This window comes from Frieseomelitta varia, unplaced genomic scaffold, assembly GCF_011392965.1.
Source record: "Frieseomelitta varia isolate USP_RPSP 00005682 unplaced genomic scaffold, Fvar_1.2 scaffold_537, whole genome shotgun sequence".
Lineage (NCBI taxonomy): Eukaryota > Metazoa > Arthropoda > Insecta > Hymenoptera > Apidae > Frieseomelitta > Frieseomelitta varia.
The window spans coordinates 242738-257229 of NW_025110298.1; the positions used below are offsets into that span (position 1 = coordinate 242738).

The 14492-nt window shown below is 39.7% G+C and overlaps 3 protein-coding genes across 8 annotated transcripts in view; 2 read left to right on the forward strand and 1 right to left on the reverse strand.

Moving 5' to 3' along the window:
- Positions 1 to 3920, forward strand: LOC122533549 (kanadaptin). Of its 4 annotated transcripts, none has more exons than XM_043663375.1 (7): positions 1 to 931; positions 1033 to 1075; positions 1136 to 1370; positions 1480 to 1622; positions 1753 to 1913; positions 1997 to 2365; positions 2443 to 3920. In XM_043663375.1, the coding sequence occupies exons 1-7, from the start codon at positions 167 to 169 to the stop codon at positions 2827 to 2829; spliced, it is 2103 nt and encodes a 700-aa protein (XP_043519310.1). In that variant the 5' UTR covers positions 1 to 166; the 3' UTR covers positions 2830 to 3920. The 4 variants fall into 4 exon arrangements, 2 of the variants coding, with proteins under 2 accessions (XP_043519310.1, XP_043519308.1); XR_006307739.1 differs by having other exon boundaries at positions 2 to 931; positions 1033 to 1370; positions 2443 to 3673; positions 3774 to 3920; XR_006307740.1 differs by having other exon boundaries at positions 2 to 931; positions 1033 to 1370; positions 2443 to 3518; positions 3774 to 3920.
- LOC122533550 lies at positions 3531 to 5352 on the forward strand. 2 transcript variants are annotated; one of them, XM_043663377.1, is made up of 5 exons: positions 3531 to 3977; positions 4147 to 4290; positions 4363 to 4469; positions 4572 to 4704; positions 4794 to 5352. In XM_043663377.1, exons 1-5 carry the CDS (start codon positions 3929 to 3931, stop codon positions 4874 to 4876), a joined length of 516 nt encoding a protein of 171 aa, XP_043519312.1. In that variant the 5' UTR covers positions 3531 to 3928; the 3' UTR covers positions 4877 to 5352. The 2 variants fall into 2 exon arrangements, with proteins under 2 accessions (XP_043519312.1, XP_043519311.1); XM_043663376.1 differs by having other exon boundaries at positions 3686 to 3977; positions 4569 to 4704.
- LOC122533548 (roundabout homolog 2-like) overlaps positions 5159 to 14492 on the reverse strand; it is a 27219-nt gene continuing 17885 nt past the window's right edge. For both annotated transcript variants that reach the window (XM_043663371.1, XM_043663372.1), the window contains 9 exons: positions 14322 to 14475; positions 13772 to 13902; positions 13385 to 13651; positions 12989 to 13269; positions 12288 to 12812; positions 11928 to 12158; positions 11458 to 11796; positions 9263 to 11351; positions 5159 to 9130 (listed from right to left, as the gene is read on the reverse strand). In XM_043663371.1, coding sequence (XP_043519306.1) covers positions 8949 to 9130; positions 9263 to 11351; positions 11458 to 11796; positions 11928 to 12158; positions 12288 to 12812; positions 12989 to 13269; positions 13385 to 13651; positions 13772 to 13902; positions 14322 to 14475 — 4199 coding nt within the window. In that variant the 3' untranslated portion in view covers positions 5159 to 8948. The remainder of the gene's footprint in view (positions 9131 to 9262; positions 11352 to 11457; positions 11797 to 11927; positions 12159 to 12287; positions 12813 to 12988; positions 13270 to 13384; positions 13652 to 13771; positions 13903 to 14321; positions 14476 to 14492) is intronic.

The window sequence follows — 14492 nt, forward strand, 5'->3', positions numbered from 1 at the left end:
TGTTGTAGCGTTCCAATATACACTACGTGTTACTACGTGCAAGTTCGACTGTGTTAAGAGGTTATATGAATAAGCGTGGATGTAAACTCGTGTCAGTTTAACAGTTAGTTTGAAAAATATTTAATTTATTTTTTGATACTGACAACAGTTTGAAACGACAAAAATTATGGAAACTGAATCGAAAGAGCTGGTGCTGGAAAATCATTTGAGCAATGAAACAAATATACAAAATGAAGTAAACAATGAAGAAACATCATCCGTTACCAACATTTCCAATTCTTCTGATACGTCAGAAAATGTCACGCAGCTTACAGATTCGACAAGTGATTTGTCCAAAAATCCCAATGACATCGACAATGTTGCAACTTTCAAGAAACCAACTGTTAAATTAATTGGTCCAAAACGTACTCTGTCGCTGCAGAAAAATTCAAAAATATCTCCTTTAACAGACACACGTTCACGAAATCATGCTCACCACTCAGATCGCGATATAAAATCTCAGCACTCGAGAGAACTTAAGTTATATGTAGAACCATCTTGGGGAGGAAAGCCAGAAGAGAATTATAAAATTGAAATACTCAAATCTGGAATGATCATCGATACGATTTCACTCGAAGAACATAGTTACTACAGTATTGGTCGCTTACCTACGTGTCATTTGACGCTTGTTCATCCTACTATTTCAAGATATCATGCAATTTTGCAATATAGGTGTCAGCCAGATAATGAAAACGACAAAGGTTTTTATGTGTACGATTTGGGAAGTACTCATGGTACTTTTTGGAACGGAAACCGTATAAAACCTAATGTTTATGTAAGAATACAAGGAGGCCATATACTCAGATTTGGTTGTAGTCAAAGAAGGTACATTCTACAAGCTCCACCGGGAGATGAAGAAGAGGAATCTCCATATAGCTTGACGGAGCTGAAGGTATTTTTCTGTACTTTTTTATGAATATTGTTTCTTTCGTACGTAATCAACATAATTATTTTTCAAGTAAGATATATAAGATGAAATTGAAATGATTCCAGGAAATGAGAGCATCCCAATTGGAAAAAGAACATAGTGAAGACAAACCTGTTGAAAAACCCATTGAAGAACCCATTGAAGAACCCGTTGAAGAACCCATTGAAGAACCCGTCGAAAAACCCATTGAAGAAAATGAAAGTGAAGGCATCGATTGGGGAATGGGTGAAGATGCGGATGAAGAAACGGATCTACAGGAAAATCCCTATGCTTCTATTACAGACGATGACTTGGTTCTAGACGATCCTAAAAAAACTCTCAGAGGATGGTTTGAAAGAGAAGGATACGATCTTCATTATCAAGCAGAGGAAAAGGGATTTGGACAATTTTTGTGTTGGGTAGAGTAAGTGTTTACATATACGTTTCCTTTAAACGTTTTTAAATTAATTTTTAACACCGTCTAAAGAAATGAAATATCTCTGACGACTAACTTATTATTGTGAAAAATCTAGTCTTCCTACTGAAGATGTTGTTGGCCATTCAATAAGAGCAGAAGCTCTTGTAAGAGGTAAAAAAAAAGAAGCAGTTGTTCAATGCGCATTGGAAGCCTGCAAAATTTTAGATAAATATGGACTATTAAGGCAAGCAAATCACGGTAAGAATAATACTTGTAGAATTTTTTACAATAAACTTCGACTTTCTTCTCGTATGCTGTATATGTTTCATTGTTTTTGCTTTGATTGATGATTCTAAGCATGAATCTCATGATTAATTTATATATATAGAAGCAAGAAAAAGGAAAACGCGAAACTGGGAAGCGGAAGATTATTACGATTCGGACGAAGATAATTTTTTGGATAGAACAGGATCTGTAGAAAGGAAGCGTGAACAGAGAATGAGATTAGCTGGAAAGTTGGAAGAAAAAACAGAGACATACGATTCCTTGGTGAGTCTTCAAAACAACTGCTTTATGAATTTTGTAACTTCAAATCAACATGCGGATAAAAATGTTACTTATTATTATTTCAGCTCAAAAAGCATAAGGAAGTTACAGAACGGATATCACATTTGTCAACTTCGATTCAAAATTGGCAAAATGCGAATGATGCGAAGAACGATGCGACTGAAGAGGATGCGTTGGACGCTTTTATGTCAAGCTTAAGTTCGTCTGCTTTAACTAAAAGTGACATTGCTAAGATGAAGCTGGAATTGCAAAATCTCCGAAAAGAAGAGGCAGGCTTGGTTAAATTATTAAACTTGACACAACCAGTAAATCTACCAGCTCTTTCCTACAGCGGTACTACGGATCAAACTATTACTCAGGGTAAAACAGCTGTGGATCACACGCAAAATACATCAGTTGAAACAAAAAAAATTCCCAGACCACGTCAGAAAAAAGTGAGTGTATATTTACTTTGTCCACATACACTCTGTTCACAATATTCTACTAATTTTACGAAATTCTATTTATACAGGAGAAACAAATAAATCAACATGCAGTTACAAACACTGAATTATTCGAATCAAATGCCATTTCCAACACTACGGTAGAAACAGAAGCTATAGAGGAAATGGATAGTGACGACAATGACGAATTAATTTCGAATACGTTTAATGACGAAAAAAATGTTGAATCACAACGTTCTGATAGTGCTACTGTTGCCGCTGAGAACAGAGAGTCTTCTGAAAAACACGAGGAGCAACAAGAGCCTAAAATTCAAATGACGAAAAAACGTCGACGGGAAGAAAAAGAAATGTATTGTGATCAAGACATACATGCTGATAATTACTCCACATGGGTTCCACCATCGGATCAAGCAGGAGATGGAAAAACGAGTCTTAACGAAAAATATGGCTATTAAGATGAAACTGTTCTAGTAACAAACTAGAATAATTATCGAATTCTTTAAACACTGTTACCACGTGATGTACAATGTAAATATTGTATTGTACGATTTACTCATTTATCATACGATACAAATATAGCATCATACATATATGTATATGTATAATACACATTTATATTGTATTGGTTTATCATTTGATTTTATAAATGCATCTATAGGGAATTTATAATTTATTAAGTCTTTATGTCCGATTTATTTGAAAGTTAATGTCAGAATAAATTACCCATATAGTATCACAATTATAAAAGTTTGCAAATTAATTCTCTCAATGGGCTTTTTTTGTAAATAAAAAATTTGTTTCATAGTTTGATGGATACATGAAACACCACCACTACGATGAAACTACCCTTGTTGCGTAGTACTTGTATATCATTCTTTGACTATAAACAAGAAAGATGCTGGCCATTTAGCGGACTATATTATACAGGCAAGGGAAGCAGGATTTGATGGCACCTTTTGTCTGAACCGCGTGTATTCCGTGCTTGTCATATATGTATATGCTATTGCGCTCTTTATTTATAGTTCTAATGAAGTTCGATAGGTGGTAGCAGTTATCCATAGATAACAAATGCAACAGTGTGCAACAATAGATAGTAATATTGATTAGTACCACCGTTTCACCGCTACGCGGTAATATTATTTCAGTAAGTGGATAAATTGTGAACGAGCAAGAGAATTCAAAAATAGGAATAATATCGAAAAATAAACAGAGTAGTTGCAATTATTTTTACCTCTTTTGTTTCGGTGTCTGTGGAAATTTTTAAAATTACTATCGTAAAATTATATTGCAATAACACGTGTATGTATATTGGTGCATTAAACTGTTGTTAAATGCGCGTGAAATTATAAACAATAAACGTTTTACCTCGTCTTATCGAATAAAATTCATGTTAATATAGATACAGATCGTGACTAGCATGTTTTCACAACTAATTTAATGCATGTTTTTTTCCTCGTAATATTTACGAAGTTGGTTTGGAAACTTTAGTACCTTGAAATTTGGCGTAACGGTTTTCCAAATTGTAAGTGACCTAGTACTTGGAAGAGACAAAAGATGGATTATTTTGTTGGAAAAGAATTTGAAGTTTATAACTTCAGAATAAGTACGTATAAGTGTGCATACATTTGTATATTAATTTATTGACTCAAATTAATAATCATCAACCAGATAGCATAATCAATTACGAGTATATTGTAGAATTTTGAATCACTATATATTTCATTAAAAGCGATCAAGTTTAATTGTTCAAGTCTTTATGTATTATGTTACAGTATGGAATGCTATCGCATCTGTTGGATGGTATATAATTGCAGTTGTAATCTCATTTTGGTTGGCATCTCCATATATACGAGAAAAATATACAAGTTGGAAGTTGAAAAAGGATGAACAAGAATATGCAGCAAAATATCATAAAAGTAAATACAAATATGACGAAATAGCGACATTACACGTGTATTATATGCTTATTTAATTTTATCATGTCGTAGATCCTGATCTTCTGCAAAAAAGATTATCAAGTTTTGAAGCTTCGCGTCAAAAAATGCAGGAAGAATATTATCAGAAATCCATATTGGCACAACAAAAAGAAACAGAGGTACTTTGAATAGATCAACACGTGTCCTTAGTTATCATTTAGCACGAAGCAGTTGCAGAAAAAATTCAAAATTTGTTATACACGTGCTATGTTTTCTAGCAGAACGAAAAGGCAAAACAAATACCAAAATTGATGTTGGACGACAACCAATTGTTGGTGACAAGCAATAGATCAGGAAAGAAAGACAATGATTTAGCACCTTTTACAGAGAAGAAGCACAAATCGATAAGGGAAGGTAAATATATAGAGAAAATGGAAAGTAATGGATTTTTAAAGCACACGAATTGAAAGAAATTTAAATCTCACATTCCTTGTCTATTGCAGAATACAATCCATTAATGGGTCACAGTTCTAGAGGGTATCGACCCCCTAAACGCACTTGTTGTGGTAAAGGTGGTTGTGGGTAGTTATCAATGTAATTTTATCTTTCTATTTTCGGCATAACTATTCAAAAGGAGAAAATGGTTGGTTTATAAACAACAAATTTTGTAAATAATTATTAAGATGTCTTTCGTTGCAATAAAGTTATAAATTTCTAGAAGATACATCTAATATAATGTTTGAGTTATTTTGAACTTTTATATTTGTCATTTTTGCTGAAGTGGTGTTTAATGCGTAGAGAAGTAGGATGAGAGGAAATAACTGTTTATTGTTTCTTTTTTTTTTTTTTTTCGGGGAGGATTCAATTGTCAAGAATTGTCGTTAGTTTGAAAGAAGTAAACGTAAACGTAAAAAGTTTGTAAAATACTCGCATGTTGAACATCATTTTTTTTCTTCATTTTTATTAATAATCGTTACTCGTATATTGCGTAACGCTTTTGTATATCGCCTTATATGCATATGTAGTACTTGACAATAATAATTATTACTTTTTAATTATCTACATCTGTGCGCGCCTTGTGTTTGCCTGTACGCGTATGTCATTAGTCTGTATCGACCAATTTTATTAGCATCGTTTTCCTTTTCAGTAACATATTCAAAGTGGACACAATCACTTGCGCTTGTTTCATAATAAATAAGTTATTGCCTACGAAAACGCTTACGAACGAACAACTTTTTGTTTCTTTCATGCGTTTTATTTACAAAATGTAGAGAAGATTTAAGCTAAATCACTCATCAGCCTTTGCGGTTTTAATTTAGACCTAACGGCTAAAAAATACAAGTAAAATTAAAACTTATCGCGAATCGGTAGTGTTCCGGAAAGTTTTATTAGCGTTACTAGATCTTTCGATCCGAATGTTAATGATATGACGATTAGTGCACTGTGACTACAAAATATATGTATATCGTTACCCTACGATATCGATGATTTTTTTTTTTTTCGTCCGTCAGTCAACAAAAGGTCCGATCTCTTCTCGTAAGAGACTATTCTCTCAGCTATTGGCAGTGATTGACGACTCACGAAAGTTTCGTGCAATCTGTCCTCTAATCAAAAACGATGTCGATTTAATCGATTTCAACCAACGGGCCTCGGGTTATCGGGTTACATTTAATTTGCTTTTACTTTTCACAAACGGAAGAATACACCGATGTTTGCTTGTGGCTTCTGTTGCATTCTGTTTCCCCGTTTTTTTAATTAATTAATAAGCGATCGGTAACGCAGACAGACGAACCCACGCGGTGCGCGACGAGCGCAAGAACAAGCGGCGCATAAGCGTAAGAGCAATTTAGTCATAGACGCGACAACTCAACCGGCGGGCAATAGAAAGAACGGGTGTGAGAAATGCGAATGAAAGGACGACGCACGGGATTGAGAAGGAAGGATAAGGATTGCGGAGGAGAAGGGAAGAAGGGTTTAAGGCAAGGCAAGGCAAGGCAAGGCAAGGCCAAAGGAGCATAAAAGCGAGTTCTATGGGAAAGGAAAAAATTTGGATGTGTGCGTGTGCGTGTGTGAGTGTGTATGTGTGTATCGTCACAACCTGTACATGGCATTCTACTATCGTTCAACTTGATGGGATTACGCGTGTAACATGATACATACAAACAGTGCGAACCATCGTAACAATCGTGCAAATATGAGAAACTATAAAAATAATGTCATTACTTTTTTTTCGCTTCGCAGATTGGTAGGATGGTTCGGCATAACTGGTTCAAGAATCGTTCACTCGTGATTCTGTCGCGCGATTCATGCCAACGATATCACGAATTCTCGATTTTCGACTCGAAATATTATCGACTCAATGTATTCTTTAAGTAAGTAACTACTATCGATCGAACTACTATTTCCCACGTCGTGGAAGGGTTCGAGAGTGCGAAATTTATATACAGATTTGGAGTTGTGTTTGTCTTTTTCTTCGAAGGAGTTTGTTGCGTGCTTATAGAAGGATCGTTTATGTACCAGTCGTTAAAGTCCATAAAGACAAAGTTTGGCAAACTCGGTGTCTAAAGAGACTATTGGAGATAGTGTGTTTGGATATCGTTATGGCGATTACTTAAAATATAGGTACTACGTAACTACGTCTCTCTCTCTCTCTCTCTCTCTCTCTTCTCTCTTTCTTCCTTTCGTTCGAAATTTATCGTTTCCTTAAACACTCTACGAAAAAACGAATGCTCTCCTCCTGCTTTAATTTAATTTGTTACTTATACTTTCGCCCCACTTGTTTATTTTAGTTTTCTTCGTTTTTTTCTTTTCTCACCTTTCTGGATGGATTATACTCGGATATCTCTATATGTAATCTACGGATTTACCAATTTCACTCGCGCGGATAATTTTCTATACCTACATACATATGTTACACATTGAATCGTATCTCCACACCCGGTCTCTACCTGGTCTCCCGGAATTGTGATGAATTCGGCAGTGCATTTAGCGTCCATTATATCCTTCTTCGACGCTCCATACACGATATAATAAGGTATAATATAATATAATATAATATAATATAATATAATATATCGTTCGACGACCGCCGACTCACGACTCATTCAGTCATTTCTTTTTTACGTATAATATTTTATACTCTTTGTTTCCTCGTGTAAAAGAACAAACTAATTACAACGAATTTGAGCGATTATTACACAACGAGTACCTTGAGACTCTCGAGATGTCGGAATTTACATCGAGTTTCGTTCCAATTCCAAATTTCCCTTTGATCAACTCTCGCGCAACACGCGTCGAGAAGGCACCGAGAGACGTGATTTGCAAACGTGCTCGAATCGGTGATCATTCGATTTCATTTAATCAAAAATATTACGATACAACAGCCGTTCCAACACCGCGTTGCGTCTTGTTGCTTACCAAGATTTTCTTTCATCTGTCGTAAGCTCCACTCGCTACGACCAAGCAAGTTGTCTTTCTTTCTTTCTTTCGATCGGTGGAGCAGACCGACGCGACGATTGCTTGTTCCCGACTCACGTCCGAGATTCGCGGCAAAAGACGCCGGTCGACAGCTACTTTCCATTGTTATAAGATTGCTCATAGAGTAAAGAAGCTTTTACACGCACGCACGCACGCACGCATGCATATTCATACACACGCATACATACATACATAAAAAAAAAAAGAACTGTTCGATATGATATATATATATATATATGTATAATACTTCTTGCACGTCAGTCATTATTTCAATTATCTTTTGCCGCACTTATCCTTAGGAGCTATACATATAACGTTTACAAAGTATCACGTGGCGATACGTTTGCATTCACGCGACAAAGTTAAACAATTTGTTGCTTTTTTTTTTTTTTTTAATCATTTAGGAACGTTATGTCGAAAAAAAATGATAGAACCGCGCGGAACTTTGAGTGGCGAAAATCTAAAATTCGTGGGAAATAAATGCCACGTTCTAATCTAATCTAGGAGAGTACAGAACAGTCGCGTGCGCGTACGCGTATGTTTATAACGTTGCAATTGCAAATCATTGCTCACGTAGAAAAACGATGATAAATTAAATAATTTAGGGAGAAGGCTCCCTTTTCGTCGCACTCGTCAAAGATCTCGTATCCTGTTCATTTTTCGCTATATCAATCATCATATCGTCCGTCGTCCATTTTCCTCTACTCAATGGCAGTGAATGTTGCCATAGTTTGAGCAAAGAACGAAAAACATCGGTCAAGTAATTATCAAAAATATCAAAAATATCTAAAGAGCTGATACGGATACGAGGTTAAACGGAATACAGGAAAAAGAAAGAAAGAAATCGAGATGAAAGATGGTTTGCGCGATAGGATGAGGAAAAGGAAGAGGAGGAGAAAGAGGAGGAGGAGGAGGAAGGAAGAAAAGAGAAATACAGGAATAAAGAAATATCACGATTAATATCGTAGTTATTAAAAGTTTGGATATATGTATATCGAGGACGCGATTAGCCCGCAAAAGGTACTTTGAGATTGTTCGCGATACTGTCGCGCGATACTGACGGCTACGATTCGTTGCGATTCAAGTGCCTAAAATCGTTTCAAATTGAAACAGTGATTCGTACCACCGACGATCGATTCTATCGATCGGTTCTGAATCGTCCGAGAATCGTTGCGATTACGTTAGCCATCGCGAAAGTCGGCCGGCCGACTACATTCTACAGGAGCAGCGTTTGGATTCCCACCACCTACGAAAACGTTGTTCAGCTTGTTGTATCTTTGACTTCCGGAACTGCTGACTGTGTTCGAGGCCGAGGAATTGTGCTGAGAGTAGCCGCCGATTCTCGAAAAGCTAGGCACTTTGTCTGAAAGAAAATTACACCACGTTGAAAATTGACGTACGATGCATTTTACGTACGTAGAGAATTACAATATCTAATTGTAATAAGTAGACTACATCCAAGAGAAAGGTAAAGACAGACGAGCGATGTGCCCACCTTTGCCACGGTTATGCCTCAGCCTTTCTTGCGAGCCAACGCTTCCAGATTGCCTCGGGGGGATACAAGAATAATTACTGTCACCGCTGCTGTAGGTCGGTGAAGCAGTTCTAGTATTTCTTCTACGTGGACTTTTGCCGCTTCTATCTCGGGAACTTGTTTTACCATGAAGACAATTCGCCGATGTCGAAGCGAATTGGTCGTTGTATTCGAGGGTGTTCCCATAAAGGCAACTGGATTCTGAACAGGAACAACAAATATCCGAGTGTGCGTTCGAATCGCACGATTTTCTGTCCCATTCGTCGTTCTCGGGTCCTCGATAAAGGTTCCCCGTCGTATAAATATCTTGATCGTTTCGTCGGTAAATCGTTTCCTCGTTCGCCATTGATCGTTCCGAGCGTGAATCCGCTCGATTTACGTGGCTGTATGCAGAATCGTAGTCTTCCAACGGCGAGTCGTTTCGTCGACCGTACAAAAGGGAGCCGCTTTCGTACTCGTTTTCTTGATTGCCCTTGTACGAGTCGTAACAGTCGAACGACTCTGGAAACGCAGGCAACGCCGGTGGATTCGTTTGCGGCGGCAAACTCGTGTATCTGCTCTGCTGATGAATGTTGTTCGAATGCGAAGTCGAATTCTCGAACGACTGTTGTGACTGTTGTTGACCCGAGTCGTTCCAAACTGCGTTCGAACCTGTCAAATTGTTGATTATTCTGGTTGGCGGACTTGGCGGACTTTGCGAGTTTCTCGACCCAGAGCCAGAACTACAACCACCACCTCCACCAACACCGCCTCCTCCTCCTCCTCCTCCTCCTCCTCCTCCACTTCCACCTCCAGATCCTGAACCAGAACCAGAATTCGAACTTGAGCTCAAACCTAGTCCCAAAGCCAATCCTGTACCCACCGTTACATCCAAATCGTTTTGTCTTTCGATGCTCTTTTTCCCCAAATGAGGACTAAACGTTTGATGTTGATATTGCTGCTGCTGCTGCTGCTGTTGTTGTTGCTGTTGCTGCTGCTGCTGATAATGATGCTGATGCTGATGCTGAAATTGATGTTGAACTTGATGCGGATGATGGTGGTGGTGATACTGATACTGATGTTGAGGCGGATGCGGATGCGGATGCGGATGCGAATGCGGATGCGAATGCGTTCTGCAAGAACCAAGAGATCCTTCGAACGAAGGTGGATGTTCCGGGGGAGGCGGCAGCATATCGCACCAATTTGGCGGTTGATTTTCATTCGGCAGCGGCATTCTGTATTGATGAACTCTTCTTTGTGCTTCCGCGTTGTCCTCGCCGTTATAGACACTGCTGGCATTGTCGCTGCTCGGTGACACTGTTGATTTGTTTCGATCCAAGTTCGAATCTAAACTCGAATAGTCTGGCTTTAGACAAGAGTCGCTGGAATTCGACTTTCGACCAGTGGTTTCTATCGAATCCGGGCTACGAGCAGGCATGCAAAGTGTCGTTGTAGCGTACGGTTCTGGCGGAGCTTGCAGCTGTTTCCGAGCGTTGTAAAATGTCGTTAGATTCACTTCGGCGTATTCCGAGCCAGTCATTCCAACGATTCCCGGTGGGAGGCCGATTTGATTTTGATTACTCAACAATTTCGTTTCACAGTCCTTATCGGTGGAGGCAGCCTGGAGGGTGTTGCTCGGTCTCCAACCACGTTCCAGCCACAGAGTGTCCTTGTTTAATTGACAAATATCATTGGCCGTGCCGACAGGAACGTTCAAATGGCCAAGCTGTTTGCTCATTGCTTGTCTCCGTCGAACGTAAACGGCTCCCAATAACGCGGCGATAACGGTCAACACGACCGTTATCATTAGAATGAGAAACCAGGTTTCACTGACGACAGAGGCATTCCTCTGACTCGGATCTGTCCGCGGTGGCAATTGCGTCAATTGTCCGGGATCCATGTTCAAAACAGTTGGACTGGAGAACGGTCCAAGACCGACGCGAGTTAATCCAGCAACTCGCGCCGTATAAAGACCACCTGTCGTTAAGCTATTGATAATCACCGACGTCGTCGACGCATTTAAAGACATTTGGCCCAAAATCTTGTTGCTATTATTGCTCTTGATTTGAATCTGACGGAAAATGAAGGAAAATTAACTTTAACCTCCACTCGACTCGACCACAATATCTGGATGGATTGCGTCGATTGGTCAATAATCATACACGCATGCACATTACCTTATATCCTATTAATTGTCCGTTTTGTGTACTTTTCGGTGGCGGAGACCAACGGACGAACGCCGATGTTACGTTTATCATGCCGACGTGAACATTTTCTGGTGCTCCGGAAGGTACGTCTTCCAGGGTGGTTGCCAATTTCACGTTACTCGGTCTCCCTTCGATAGTCTTGAAAAAAGGAACTAGAAAAAACTCGTAACGCGTGTACTTGTTCAAGTTGGTTAAAACGTAGCTGGTTGCTCCGGCGTTTAGTACGGTGACCATCCGATATTCCGGCTTCTCGGAAACTTGACGATATCTTATGTACAAGCCTTCGACCAAATCGGCAGCTCCGAGTATCTAAAGGCAAACAACACACGATAGAAATCACGAAAACAACAAACGGACTGTCCAAATGTTGCAGGAAGGAGGAAGCATCGACTCCGATGTTATTCGAGGTCGCTTTTGCTAACTGCTCTGCAAACACTTACGTCCCATACAATCTTGACGCTGGTGCTGCTCAAAGGCTGAACATCTTTCAAGTAAAGAATCTCACTATTGAGCCGATCTCTCGCTCGAACTAGTTCGGTTTGAGGAATCGCGTGCTGGTCGAAATTGGTTGTGCGCGCCACATCCGAAAACGGACTAGGAACGGAAAGACCCTGACTGTTTCGAGCACGAACAAGGAACACGTAACTCGTGTCTGGCTTGAGATTCGTAACCTGTAACACGAAATAAAGAGCGGATTACGTCGTCGTTGTTTGTTGGTTCGTTCGTTCGTTCGTTCGTTTGTTAAACGTATAATGGAGGCAAATGTTAATAGCGTATTTATGTACAGCATATATTCTTACAGTATAGATGTCATCTTTTATTCCTGTTCCGGCAACAATCCAGCTCGTCTTTGGATTTGTAGCAAAATATTCGACGGTGTAATCGACTATCTTGCTAGCGCCTTCGTGTCCCGGACTCCAGGTGAGCGTCACCGTGTTGCTGGTGGTATTCACTATTCTTGATTTGCTCGGACTTTCGGGAAGTACCGATATGTCTGGCACGATACTGTGATAACTCGTTCCTGGACTAATCGTCAAACTGGCCGACCATGACGTGTTCCCGGATTCGGAGGACGCAACACACCTGTACACTCCCGCGTCGCTTAATTGAAGATTTTTCAGAGAAAGAGTGCCGTTATTGGCGATCGCCAGCCGATCATCGCTACCACCGATTCGTACAAGCTCGTCGTTCTTGTACCATCGGATTTTTGGAGTAGGTCTCCCGAATGCACGGCACGGCATTGAAACGTCGCTATTCGGAGGCAATGTTTGATTGGTTGCTCCAATTTCGATGACAGGTGGTGGAACCTCCTCGACCGATGTAACCTGATCGAAAGATAAAAAAAAAAAAAAAAAAAAAAAAAAAAAAAAAGATTGACTTTTTAGTAATGTTCCAAGAACGCTTACGTTCGTTACCGTCTTCTCACACACACACACACACACAGATGTGGTTTGCGTCATCGCGAGGAATATCGAAAAGGAAAAAATGGAAGCACTAGTACCTGAAGGAAAACTGTGGCTGTGCTCGCACCAGCCTGACTGATTGCGCTGCAAACGTAATGTCCTTCGTCCTTCCCAAGTACACTCTTAATATGTAAACTTCCGTCTTCTGTAATTTTGTAACGACCTTGGTATTCATTTGCAGGAAACATTAGCTCCTGAGAGCCTTCCCGGGTCCAAAAGATCGAAGGCTGTGGGGCACCACGAGCCGCGCAGCTGAACGAAACGTTCGAGCCGACGCTGACTATCTCGTCTTTTGGAAAACTGCTGAATATCGGTCTCGCTGGAGGAAACAAAACAAAAAACAGAAAAGAAAAAGAAGAAAGAAAACAGAGAGAATTACAAGAGCACGCGCTTCTTTGCCGATTGATTGATGCAAACGTGCTTTCTCTACTTACAATGTACTATCAACGTTGCGCTCGCAGATATGGCACCGACGCTGTTTTCAGCGTCGCAGATATACGTCCCTTGGTCTTGCGACGTTACTCTTTCGATTCGCAAGCTTTTATCGTCCAAAATATGCGCTCGCCCGATCGGCATTTTCCCATCGTTTCTTCGCCAGAGAATCTCAGGGGGAGGATCACCGCCTACGCGGCAAGCGAATTCCGCTGTTTGATCAGCCAAGATCGTTTGATTCGCCGGAGTCGACAAGAAGAATGGCTTCACTAATGACAACGAATAAACGGAATAATTGAAATATTACTCAACTATCGCACACGTTGCTTTGCATCGTCGGTACGTACGCATAGATACTTGCTTTCTTCGACGTTGCAAACATTACTCACCGTGAACTGTCAGAGTTGCCACTGCAGATTCCTTCACACCCACCATGTTCTCAGCAACGCATTGATACTTGCCCTGGTCAGTTTGCCTGACATCCGAGATCATCAAATTCCCTCCGTCTACCAAGGTGATACTGTGAAAAAGCAATTTTGCTATGTATCTACGTCGTATGAAATCTAACACACCTAAATTAAATCGATCACGTAACTGTCTCTATATTATACTAACAATCGATCAATTTTATTATTCCTTCTTCGTGGTTGATTTTGATTAGTTAATCTCAAAATCGATGCATCCATAAACATTAACAATCCTGAGGGAAGCGAGATGAATGGGTATATGAGTAGATAGATAGATAGATAGATAGATAGATAGATAGATAGATAGATAGTTAGATAAATAGATAGGTAGATAGATAGATAGATAAATGGATAGATGGGTAGATAGATGAAGAGAAACACAGAGAGAGAGAGAGAGAGAGAGAGAGAGAGAGAGAGAGAGAGAGAGAGAGAGAGAGAGAGAGAGAGAGAAAGGGGGAAGAGAGCAGATTACCGTTTAGTAGTATCCAAATCTATGGTATGACCGTTCCTTTTCCAATGTAGCGTTGGCTCTGGATGACCCCGGGGTGGTCCGCATTCTAATAAAGCAGTCTCTCCAGCTGCGACTCTTGTATTTTGCGGTTCTGCACGAAATTCATCCCTTAACACTGTAACAAAAAAAAAA